The 12295-nt window shown below is 40.3% G+C and overlaps 1 protein-coding gene across 2 annotated transcripts; it reads left to right on the plus strand.

The window, feature by feature from the left end:
- Positions 1-3811: 3811 nt before the first annotated feature.
- Positions 3812-9163, plus strand: nrn1b (neuritin 1b). Of its 2 annotated transcripts, none has more exons than XM_058418768.1 (3): positions 3812-3947; positions 7194-7338; positions 8524-9163. In XM_058418768.1, exons 1-3 carry the CDS (start codon positions 3860-3862, stop codon positions 8753-8755), a joined length of 465 nt encoding a protein of 154 aa, XP_058274751.1. In that variant the 5' UTR covers positions 3812-3859; the 3' UTR covers positions 8756-9163. The 2 variants fall into 2 exon arrangements, with proteins under 2 accessions (XP_058274751.1, XP_058274752.1); XM_058418769.1 differs by lacking the exon at positions 3812-3947 and adding an exon at positions 6328-6459.
- The last annotated feature ends 3132 nt before the right edge of the window (positions 9164-12295 follow it).

Consider the following 12295-nt stretch of genomic DNA (forward strand, 5'->3'; position numbering starts at 1 on the left):
TGCAGTCTCCAAGGGGACGGTGCTGGGGAGGCTGCGAGCATCTCTACGGAAGGGGTGGGGTGGGGTGGGGTATGCAAAAGTTAAACCCCCTTTATCACAACCATATTTTATTTCTTTATTTCTTTATTATTTATTTATTTTTTAAACTTAGCCAACTTTCACACAGAGGCGGTGTTGTTTCAGTCTTCCTGAAAAAGTCCTCAGTCAGACAGGAACAGCCTGTGTCACTACTCCTGGTTTAGAATCACTTTTTAGGTGTATATATATATATATATATATATATATATATATATATATATATATATATATATATATATATATATATATATATATAGTTATAATAATATAATATTGTTTAGGAGGTTTTGTTTTGTTTGTTTGTTTGTTCCAATCCTGGGGCATTTGCCTGTTTTATTGTACAAGATATTCCTAAAATGTAAAATGTGTCTTACAATCTCAGACGCCATCAATTTTCAACTGATAAATATTGATTGATTGATTGATTGATTGATTCGTTTTCAGTAAACACTGAGTGCCCTACATACCAATCTCCTCCTAATTTATTTCAGATTACTTTACAAGATTTGTTCATCTTAAAATTCCGCTTTATCCTGGTCAGCTGGTCAGTATCTGTGTGGGCACTAGATGTGAATACACTCTGGATAGGATGCGCGTCTATATCACAGGACTCCACTCAGGCATTTGCTCACACCGAAGGGAAAATAGGGTCTTTGATCCACCTACTGGTATGTTTGGGCAGAAATCGGAGGAAACCCACACGGACACGGAGAGAGAACACGTGCAATTCCGTACGAACAGTAACCTGATTGGACAGCTTGGACCCTGGAGCTGTAAAACAGTGATACCCTGTGGTACACTGCACCACCATGCCATGTTGTTCTGAATCTTTATTCACCAATCGTACAGAATGGAAAGATAATCGGCACAAAGACACACAACATACAGCTAACAGTACACAACATGCACTTTACTGAACTTTTAGTTAATGATAAAGAACTGTACGAAGCAAACTGTTCAACCAACAAATACAGAAATAAAGGCTGCTACACAAAGAAATCTATCAAAGACAAAATCATGAATTGTAAACAAATTTCTTGGCTGTAGAACAAAATCAACTAATCAAAAACAACAACAACAACAGCAAATGTCTAGAAAATAAGTGTAGCTGCTTGTCGTAATGAAGAAAGCTAGGCCCTTAACCTTCTCTGCTCCAGGAACACCATATCATCTCCAAACCCAACTTCAGATACCAAAATACCATAATATTATTGCATCATGGGATTATGGTGAGAGAATCATATTTGTATAATCACACTAGCAGCCCCGGTGGACATAACCGAGTCCACAGTTACAGGATTTACCCACAACAATATTATTAGCTGCTACAATGTCAGGCGTAATAAAATGAGCAGACTCCTGATAGAACACAAAGTAAAACAAGTTCAGAACTGAGGCAGCTCAAAACTCACAACAAGAGCATTTCTTTAAAAAAAATATTAAAAAATCAACAACCCATTATCCAGGGTCCATGTAAATAGGTTGTATGTGTAGGGAATGGAAATGTTGGTGCGTCGCATCTGAACGGATGCATCCACAGTCTCCCTGTGATCACGTCCATGTCTCTGGGGACTCCTGTCACTTCCTGAAGATATAACACTAAACTGCGGCTCTAAATAGGTGCGACTCAGAGCCTGTGATGCCTCGCAGTGGACTGGCACCCTGTCACACCCCATCACACCACATCCCATCCCATTCCATCCCAATCGTCCTGCTTTATACCCAGTGTTTTTAAGGCAAGCTCCAAAAATCCAGACTCAATAACTTATCAAGGACATTAAGTGACCCAAAAAAATGTATGAACGGTAGAGTGTAGCTTATTCAAGGCATCATGAAACAAGAGTTTTTGCTGCCACTTTCGAGTTCCAAGGAAGAGGAAGGGGTTCTTCCTAGGGTTCTTCATGGATTCTTTGGATAGCTAAGGAATAATAAACACAGACATACCTGCTTTGGTGATTTCCTGACTTCATGCTGTCTTTCCATCCGAATACCAAACAGTAAACAGAAACCTGTTTGTTCAAACCAAAAAAACAATTAACTTACAGTGCGGTCTTTCCTTTTGTGTCATTTCTACTTTAACAGTGTGCTCAGTGTACCTAAGGTGATAAATAATCCTTCCATGACTGTATTGCACATCAATCGCTGCTTATATTGAAAAGTATAAAGCGAAATGGAGATCGGAGATCGAGGCGTGACGTTCTGCATGAATCTACAATCTGGGCTTGAAAGAAATGCTAAGAGAAGCTAAAATAAGATCGCACTTTATTAATCCTGAAGTCTCGCTTCTCATGTACTATTATGTGTGTATTTCCTGCCAGGAATCCTGCTGCTTCCAGAAAAAATCCCAAATAATCGACAATATTTCCTTACTTATCGGCAGCCAATAATATTCTAAATAAAGACATTTTATCTCTGAAAGACGGCAGGATTAGCATCGCCAGCTCATTCGTACCAGCCGTCCCTGCGACTCATTTACCTTGCCATTATTTGTTAATGTGATCTGATGAGATTAAAAGTAAGCCATTTGTCTGCACCAGTGCTTAAGACTAGGTCAAAGCACAAACCCGAGAATTCTTCCTTTAAAGGAACAGTTCAGCCAAAACAAAAGGAACTGATGCAGTTTATTGGCTTTGTCTTACCTTCAGAACAATCCAGCTTACTCTAACCAGCTACCAAAAAATACAGACAGGATAATCAAACTGGTAGGCCAACTAATCTTTCCCAGCTGGTAGAAAGAACCATTTTCTGAATCTGAAGGCTCTCAGAAAATCTCAAATTGATCTAGTTAGATGATTAGGACACTGGAGATAATTTACCAGCTGGTAATGATGGTCCAGTTGCTAACAACTATAGAAACAAAAAAGTTGTATTGTACAAACTGCATGACTAAATCAGCACACACTCACCTCCAACCATGTGGAGCTGCTGGGTATTTCACACAGACTTGCTGATGTGGTTTCTGATGTAGCATGAAACACTGCTCTGTGTAAAAATAGAATAAAAGGATGTCAGATTTGAATCTGATTAACTGATTTGAATCTGAATTTCTTCCTTCAGAAATCAATCAGGGTTTAAAACGGAGAGACGTGGTCCAGATGATGAGATGGGTCATGTTTGATCCATAAAAAAAAGAAGGGTTACTTTTAAGATAAATCTGCAATTTTTGGCAACAGGGTCATGTGACTGTAAGCTAAATGAGGCGTGTAACAGGAGGGTGTGGTGATTTAGGCAATGCACAACTTCTAAAAGCTCTACATTTTCAGTTAGTTCTTAGCTACATTCGCCTTTCACAACTTCTGTCACACTTCGGGGGCAGTTTTTCGTATTTGTACGAAGTAAAGTAGACATTTTCACACACTGTTATGAACTTCTCAGCTCTCCACAGGATTTCTGTTGAAGTGATGGAATTGAAAATGATCACCAGGCTTAAATATGCCTCTAAATATATTGTGTAAACACTCACACTGATCATTTTCTGAGAAGTGAATGCACACAATGCATAATGCAAAGCCTAACACACACACACACACACACACACACACACACCCAGGGCTGGATACACAGCCCAACATTTATCTGCTTTCACACAAATTTGCAGTCACTAACAAAGACTCTTAAATGTACAGGCATTCCTTGTAAATAATGAAGAATAAATAAATAAATAATGGAAACAATGAGCCTACAGCAGCAGGCGTCCACTAGAGAGCGCTCTCTCCTCTCTCTCTTTCTCTCTCCACCAGCTGCCTTACATAACCACGACCTTGTATTTGTACACTAAGTAATGCCTCTGACCTACAGTGACCTGAATAACTGCCTCTGGCCTACAAAATGTTTCTCATCCAGCCTCCAAACCTCCAAATCATCAAACGGTCAGTGCTTCATTTACAGCACCAGGCGCAAACACACACACACACACACACACACACACACACTTTTCACAAACACATATCTGCATGGATGAACTTCTGACAAGCACGTGGTGGATGCTGGTAATCATACTGCAATGTTCTCCAGGCGAAATTCAAGCTGAGCTCGAGCACGGTGATACCCTTTATTTAAAATATGTATAAGTTCAGGATGTGCAGCGAGACAATGATTCAGCAGTGTAGAGGTTAAATAGTTACACTACAGCGACATCTGCTGGTTAAACAGCCGCATTTTGTATCCTGTCCTGGGGTGTAAAGGAATAAAACACTCTATGGCGTGCTGTACTGTTGCCTCGAATCCCGGGTTCGAACAGACGGGGGCCTTTCTGTGTGGAGTTTGCATGTTCTCCCCGTGCCTGTGTGGGTTTACTCCGGGTACTCTGGTTTCTTCCCACAGTCCAAAAACATTAGGTTGACTGGTAATTCTAAATTGTCCATAGGAGTGAGTGTGAGTGTGTGTGGTTGCTTGTCTATATGTGTGACCCTGTGATGGACTGGTGACCTGTCCAGGGTGTACCCCTGCCTTTCGCCCAATGTGTGTTGGGATAGGCTCCAGCAGATCCCCGGGACCCTAATTAGGTATAAGCGGGTATAGAAAATGGATGGATGGATGGATGGATGGATGGCGTGCTGTTAAATAATCAAGCACGGAGTGAGCTGAGCTATTCAGTATATCCAAATAACAACATTATACTGAAGTGTTACACACAGCAATTTGTGAATTAATCACAAATCACACATTTTGTCCTTTAATAGTTGCATTTAATAACGTGTGATGTCATGAGACACGTTCTCACGTGCGTTATAGCAGCTATAAACAGTCGTTCTTCTCTCTTTTTTCTCTCTGGAAGGTAATTAGACAAAATGAAAAATGATTTTTGAATAAACATCTTCCTGACAGAAAATATGACCATCAATTATTATACTTGTAATTATAGGGATTTGAATGGCAGATGTGCTACCATATACAGCATAACATTATGACCCATGACATTATGATTTTTGCTACCAAAACCGTCCTGACCCGTTGAGGCACTAGATAGATCCCTGAAGGTGTGCTGTGGTATCTGGCACCAAGATGTTAGCAGCAGATCCTTTAAGTCCTGTAAGTTGCGAGGTGGGGCCTCCATGGATCGGACATGTTTGTTCAGCACATCCCACAGATGCTGGATTGGATTGATATTTAGGGGACTTTGAGGCCATGTCAACACCTCAGACTCGTTGTAGTGATCATCAAACCATTCCTGAACCATTTCTGCTTTGTGGCATGGTGCATTATCTTGCTGAAAGCCATCAGGAAATACAGTTTTCATGAAAGGGTGTATATGGTCTGCAACAATGCTTAGGTAGGTGGTACGTGTCAAAGTTACATCCACATGGATGACAGGACCCGAGGTTTCCCAGCAGAACATTGCCCAAAGCATGACACTGCCTCCGCCGGCTCGCCTTCTTCCCATAGTGCATCCTGGTGCCATGTGTTCCCCAGGTATGTGACGCACACGCACCCAGCCATCCACGTGATGTAAAAGAAAACGTGATTCATCAGACCAGGTCACCTTCTTCCATTGCTCCGTGGTCCAGTCTTGATGCTCATGTGCTCATTGTTGGCACTTTTGCCACTGCACAGGGGTCAGCATGGGCACCCTGACTGGTCTGCGGCTATGCGGCCCCATACGCAACAAACTGCCATGCACTGTGTATTCTGACCCCTTTCTATCAGAACCAGCATTAACTTCTTCAGCAATTTCATCAACAGTAGCTCGTCTGTTGGATCGGATCACACGGACCAGCTTTCGCTTTCGCTCGCGACCCTGTCGCCGGTTCACCGCTGTTCCTTCTTTGGACCAGTTTTGATAGATACTGACCACTGCAGACTGGGAACACCCCACAAGAGCTGCAGTTTTGGAGATGCTCTGATCCAGTGGTCTAGCCATCACAATCTGGCCCTTCGTCAAACTCGCTCAAATCCTTACGCTTGTCCATTTTTCCTGCTTCTAACATCAACTTTGAGGACAAAATGTTGACTTGCTGCCTAATATATCCCACCCACTAACAGGTGCCATGATGAGGAGATCATCAGTCTTATTCACTTCATCTGGCACTGGTCATAATGTTATGCTTGATCGGTATAATTTACTGTAATTTGCTTTAAAGCTATCAACTATGTTATCAGAGCTGATTGCTGAAAATGAGTCAACAATCAGAACCCAAAAAAATTCCTGCACTATAAGCAGGATTATTTTTAACACCACTTGCCCTTCCTGTCAGGAACTCTCTCCAATCTGGCAACCCACCTCCGGTACAGTTCATGGAAAAAAGGGAAGCTTCTGATCGCAGCATTTCTTTCAGGAGCTCTGAGTGGATGAAGCTCTTCATTCTGATGGTTTCACACAGCGTAAGATGGGATTGGTTTTAACTGACAGACACAGCTGGCTTCTTTGTTTAATGCAGTTAGGTAAGGACGCCGAAATTCTCTTCATTTCATCTGAACAAAAATGATAACAGCTGACTTTACAGTTTATCCTTTTGTCAGTGTGGAGAGTTTACATGCAGTGGATTAACGTTGCATTGATTTAATTCCTTTTCTAACTTTTCTATGTGACATAATTCTATCTCATCCTTCATAACAGATTTTCATAGCCACAAAATGTAAAGAACGTCTTATCTGACTAAACATATTCAGTCTATAACTAAAATATAATGTTTAAAAGAGCATGGTATGGTCGACACTGCATTACATGATATATTAATAAATAAAAATACTTTATAAATGGATAAGTCTGTGTAAAATTCCTCAATATGAGATCATTATATGTATTTCTTGCCAGATATCTTCACTTTATTTCAAATGGAGCTTGAAATCACATAAAAGTCTACAAATAAGCTTATGTCTATTTATTTTTAATGATCATCATCCCCTTATAAGAAATATTCCATATAATTGTGTACATATATTTTTTCCAGGGTATACAATTCGTTCAAATACGATTCTAAATAAAGGATCGTTAGAAATAATTTTCATTGTCTGTATCTGATCTATACTCGGGTCACGGGGAGCGTCTCAGGCGTCATCGGGCATCAAGGCAGGATACACCCTGGATGGAGTGCCAACCCATCACAGGGCACACACACACACACACACACTCATTCACTTAGAAATAATTTATTTTTATATTTATTTTATTTCAGTGTCTTTGCTTCCAGCAGCGAGCTCTACAGGGGCATGTGAGAGCGTGTTTAAGGGTTTCTCTGACTGCTTGCTCAGCCTCGGAGAAAACATGATGAACTATCCTCAGGATCTGGACGACTTGGAAAACCTGCACACTGTCTGCTCGTAAGCTCAAGCTCACCTTATGTTATTTTACTACTTTAGAAATGTTTGAATACGTTAAAAGAATTTCTTTCTTCAGCTCTAGTCAAGAGTAAACTCCCAAAAAAGGCAGAGAAATTTGTATTTCATCAGACTGAGGTCAAAACTTGACTAAGCCGCTCTAACACTCTTCAGATTCTTCATCTAAACCAATCTAGTAATTGTAATGTCTGACCTGTTTTAAGATGCCTCCACTGCCTCCAAGTCTCAAGTTTGCAGACTATAATAAGCTTTCTTTTCAGAATGCCATGGATTTGGGGTCATCTACAGTATCTGCCTCTCAACCCCCAACAGTTTCTCATCACCAGCTGAGAAGAAAGCTCCCAGAAGTATCTCTAATAACATGATGCTACCAATATCATGCTTCAGAGCAAAGATGGTGTTTTCAGGGTGATGAATAGTGTTGGGTTTCCACCAAACGGAGCACTTGAAGGAGATGGAGAGAACCCTCCGGGTCAAGGGCCGTTCTGGCAGCGAAAGGGGGGACCAACACCAATATTAGGCAGGTGGTCATAATGTTATGCCTGATTGGTGTACATTACTGCGCAGTAAAATTCTTTCTTCATATATCCCATCCTTGGGGGTTGGGGGACAGAGCGCAGGGTCAGCCATGGTACAGTGCCACTGAGGCAGGGTGGGTTGGGGGCCTTGCCCAAAGGCCCAACAGTGGCAGCTGGCGGTGCTGGGGCTTGAACCCTGATCTTCTGATCAACAACCCAGAGCCTTTTACACTTTAACCCATTCTTGTAAAAGTCTCTGAGCAAAGATGTCAGAAAAAGTTCTGTGCTCCAATCAGACCAAAGTTGAATGTCATCATCTTTGCACAATGTGCCACATCTGGCATAAACCCACCAGTTCCCAACAGCCTCAGAGACCATGCCCACCATGAAGCGTGGTGGTGGTAGCATCATGGAGTAGGAATTCTGTACCACCTGATAACAATTTCTCTCATTAACGTTCAAGGAATTTCAGTTTCAGGTTGTAACACTACAAAACGAGGAGCGTTGAATAATTTTGTAAGGCCGTGTGATCTCCAAATCTGCAGAAATAGAACCTGATACAATATCTCAAACAACTCATGTGTAGAATAAATACAAACGATTCGTTGTGGTAATTATTTAAGATCGTTATGCGTTTTCCATTACCCAGATACTGGAGCGATTTCCTCTCCTGCACCTCTGCCGCCGTCGCCGATTGCCAAGACGAAGCAGTGGAGCTTTGGGAAAGGCTCAAAATCCCAGCCGGGAATCTGAACTACAGGGGAAGTCTGTTTGAACTGTGCTCAAAGGATAACGGAGGAGCAGGACTCGGTTTTGGGATGGGACTCATAGTCTGGGCCATGACTCTCTCCAAACTGGTGATGTGGCTGATTGTGGAGTGAAATGATGATGAGATTCGTTTCGCGATGACAAACGAGATGAGAAGCGGATCGTAAGACAATGGATGATGATGACATCATTCTTTAGCACTGTTAAACTCAAGCCATATATGTCAAAATTTCGAAAGCATTTAATATGAAGCGAAGACGTTTTTATTTTAAAAAAAAAAAAGCGTATCATAAATCGTAATCATAAACATCGAGATGTCCTTTCGACGTGTTTCGCTTTCTGTGATATGATTCGGGTTAGAATTAGGATAAGGGCTACGCATTATTATAAAAATACTCAGGAAGAATTTTGCGTTTAAATCTACCTTTTTATACAAAGTTCAGTTGATTTTGATCGTCCCGAAGCGCTGAATTCTTCAATCTGATTGGTTAGAAGGTGATGATTCTTTTTTTTTTTTTTTTTATAAGATATGTTAGTATCCAGTTCGTATATGCTATTGTTTGTATAGCAACAACTTATACCAGAACTTAGTAAGGCGAACGCTTCACTTCTAAAGATAAAGAAAAATGTATAACGATTGATGTAAGAGTTTTTGGAAAGGAGTCTCCAGTGTCCAATTCTTCCTCTTTCGGGTTTCTTGGTTCATTATTTTCACTTCCTAACGATCAGAGAGAGAAAACAAAGAGATGCTCTAATGTTCGCGATAAATGAGTTTGCTTTGCTTTCCATTAAATGCAACTAGAAACGGATAAAATGTTTGTGTCATTCTTTAATCGTTCTGTGGATGGAAAATGATAAAGGGTGAAAAAATCATTTATCTTCATCACACCAGAGTATTATTGATTATTTTCCAGAGAGAGAGAGAGAGAGAGAGAGAGAGAGAGAAAGACTAAGCCTTTTGTTTTAAATTTTCTTCAGAGAGAGAGAGAGAGAGAGAGAGAGAGAGAGAGAGACTAAGCATCTTGTTTTACATTTTCTTCAGAGAGAGAGAGAGAAAGAGAGAGAGGGGGAGAGAGAGAGAGACTAAGCCTCTTGTTTTACATTTTCTTCAGAGAGAGAGAGAGCGAGAACGAAAGAGAGAGAGAGGACTAATCCTCTCTCGCTCTTTTATATTTTCCTCCCTGTTTGTCTGGGAGATATGAGATATTTGAGTCTTTGCTTGTGAAGTCTTCACTTGGATCAGTTTTAAACAAAAAGAGCTTTAAAGACACAAATCTCGAACTCTTTGTAGAAACAGAATGAAGATGAAGGAACCAGGTGGGAGCTTTAAAGTCGCTTAAAGCGGAAATTGACAGTGACCCAGACATCTCTGTATTTGTTTCACACGCCGATCGGGTTCAAGGACCACGTGCTGGAATGCAAGTTTTACAGAATTAAAAAAATAAAATACTCAGACATTTCTATCAGTCTGTATCTGCTTTACAGAGCTGACACTCGGCCTTGGCCTGTCTGCGCCGCAGAATGAAGTTTAGACACGACTGCTCGCTTCAGAAACCCTCGCCATGTATTGTGGCTTTGACATGAGCAGCCGTCATTGTGGTTTTTCTTTGAAAGCTGTGAGAGATGGGAGATATACTGCAGCTGAATATGTGTGTGCAGGTTTACACAGGAAGATGAGACACTGTATGACCAGTGAGTTTGTCCTCTGTCCATCGTCGTTTATCCTCCAGAACCTGCTTTAGGTGCAGCATAGCATGACCAATCTGTATAAATAATTATGGCAGTGGAATTAATAGTTATAGGGGCCAATGTGTGTGACCAAACGTAAAAATAAGACAGATTATTTCTTAAATTGTGGTCCAGGCTACAGTATCCAGTGATGGTTCTGCATCTGATGATTACGATTATGACATTAAGACCATCTGCCGAAGTAGGCCATGAGCCGCACTCCTGGGATTCCCAGATTTCCCTTCGGACAAGAAGAACGCACTGATGTGAGAACGAAGTCATGCGGATATGCTCATCATCATTATTATCATCATCGCTGTTATAACAGTCGGCATCAGAATTCTTAAATAGAAGTACATCTAGCACCACTCTCTCTCTCTCTCTCTCTCTCTCGCTGTCTTTCTCTCTCTCTCTCTCTCTCTCTCTCTCTCTCTCTCTCTCCCTTCTGGAATTGTCTTAATATAATTATCATAATAGGACAGTATAAACTTTAAAAGATTGAAGTGATCTGTATAAACATCAATCCCAGGCACCATCTGCTGCCATCTGTTGGTTACACAATGCTCTACAATTCCCAGGAGAAATGTACCCAGGATGAATTTGGAAGAATTTCCTATTTCTTTATATCAGGGGTGTACAAACTTTTGCAGTAGGATGGATTAGACGTCATGGAAATACCCAAGCTCGTGTATATAGACATAAATATTACACATTATTAATGGATGAGCTTTTAGGGCCCAGAAGCCACTGAATGAATGAATATAATAATAAAAGTTTCACAAACGGTCATTTTTAATACTTGCTCTGAAATCCATTTTACTTTGAGGACTTTTTCAAGTATTCATGAAGGAATTCACACCCTTTCTCACTGCTATATGTTTTTAAAAAGTCTGTAGCCGCAATTAAATATCTTTCAGTAAATTCATTTGCAGGTGAAGTCAAGAGGAGTAAAAGAGATTCTTGTCCTTTAGTTATGTTCCTTCAGTTTGCTGCCACCGTCAGGTGAAAGACGGAACTGCAGCGTGTTAGTCGGCGACTAAAGTTGTAATAGTCAGTCTCTTCAGGATATAATCGATCGAACTAACTAACTAACTAACTAACTAAATGAATAAAACTACATGATATTCCTTCCCATGTTTCAAAATTACTGCAAGAAAAGCACAAAAAAGTCTAAAGTTTAAAATAAAGCCACAAAATCAAGCATTCAGTATAGAATAGAGAAGCCACATGTGAGTTAACATCTGTAAAAAGGACACATTTCACCCTGTGTTCAGATTTCGAACAGCCCTGACTTAAAAAGACGTGTTATTTCAGGTATTTCATTTCAAACTATTCATTTCATCTGTCCAGGTAACGAGTTCAGGAAAGGAATTAAAGATCTGAGCTTCTTTCAGATTTTGGAGATAAGTCCATGCTCCTGGTCTGTTGGAGAAATTATTCTCAGATTTGTCAAGACATTATTCTCAGAGTTTTCCCCGAAGCCTCAGCGATCCTGAGCAGCAGATGAGTGGAACAATGCCAGTGAGATTGTGTCTGGATGAAGTGGAGCAGTTAATGCTAAAGTCCCTGCATCAGCTGAACCTTCCTTCTGTATCCAACTCAGCCGTTTACTCATCTTCATCTTCATCTTCTTCACACAGACAGGTTTTCACTCTGTACTGTTAATTTATTGTTGTTGTTGTGTTCAGGAAAATTTTCCTCACTGACTTTTATATTTCCTTCTTTCATGCATTTAAACCACCATTTATTCCTCTTATTACTATTCTTTTCAGTTCATACTTTTATTAAATTATTTTTTCTTTTATTTTTATAACTAAACTTATTCATTTATAAGATTTATGAGATGATTAGATTTGAGTTGGAAATAAATAAATGCAAACCATTTATTTTTCCAAATGTTTAATTAATTAATTAATGAAACTAAT

This window comes from Hemibagrus wyckioides, linkage group LG20, assembly GCF_019097595.1.
Source record: "Hemibagrus wyckioides isolate EC202008001 linkage group LG20, SWU_Hwy_1.0, whole genome shotgun sequence".
Lineage (NCBI taxonomy): Eukaryota > Metazoa > Chordata > Actinopteri > Siluriformes > Bagridae > Hemibagrus > Hemibagrus wyckioides.

Excerpts from the sequence above, each read along its gene's own strand:
- nrn1b (XM_058418768.1), top strand. The coding sequence starts at position 3,860 with ATGCCTCTGACCTACAGTGACCTGAATAACTGCCTCTGGCCTACAAAA. Across the intron at positions 3,948-7,193 it reads AACCTCCAAATCATCAAACG|TGTCTTTGCTTCCAGCAGCG; the intron begins GTCAGTGCTTCA and ends ATTTTATTTCAG. Across the intron at positions 7,339-8,523 it reads AACCTGCACACTGTCTGCTC|ATACTGGAGCGATTTCCTCT; the intron begins GTAAGCTCAAGC and ends TCCATTACCCAG.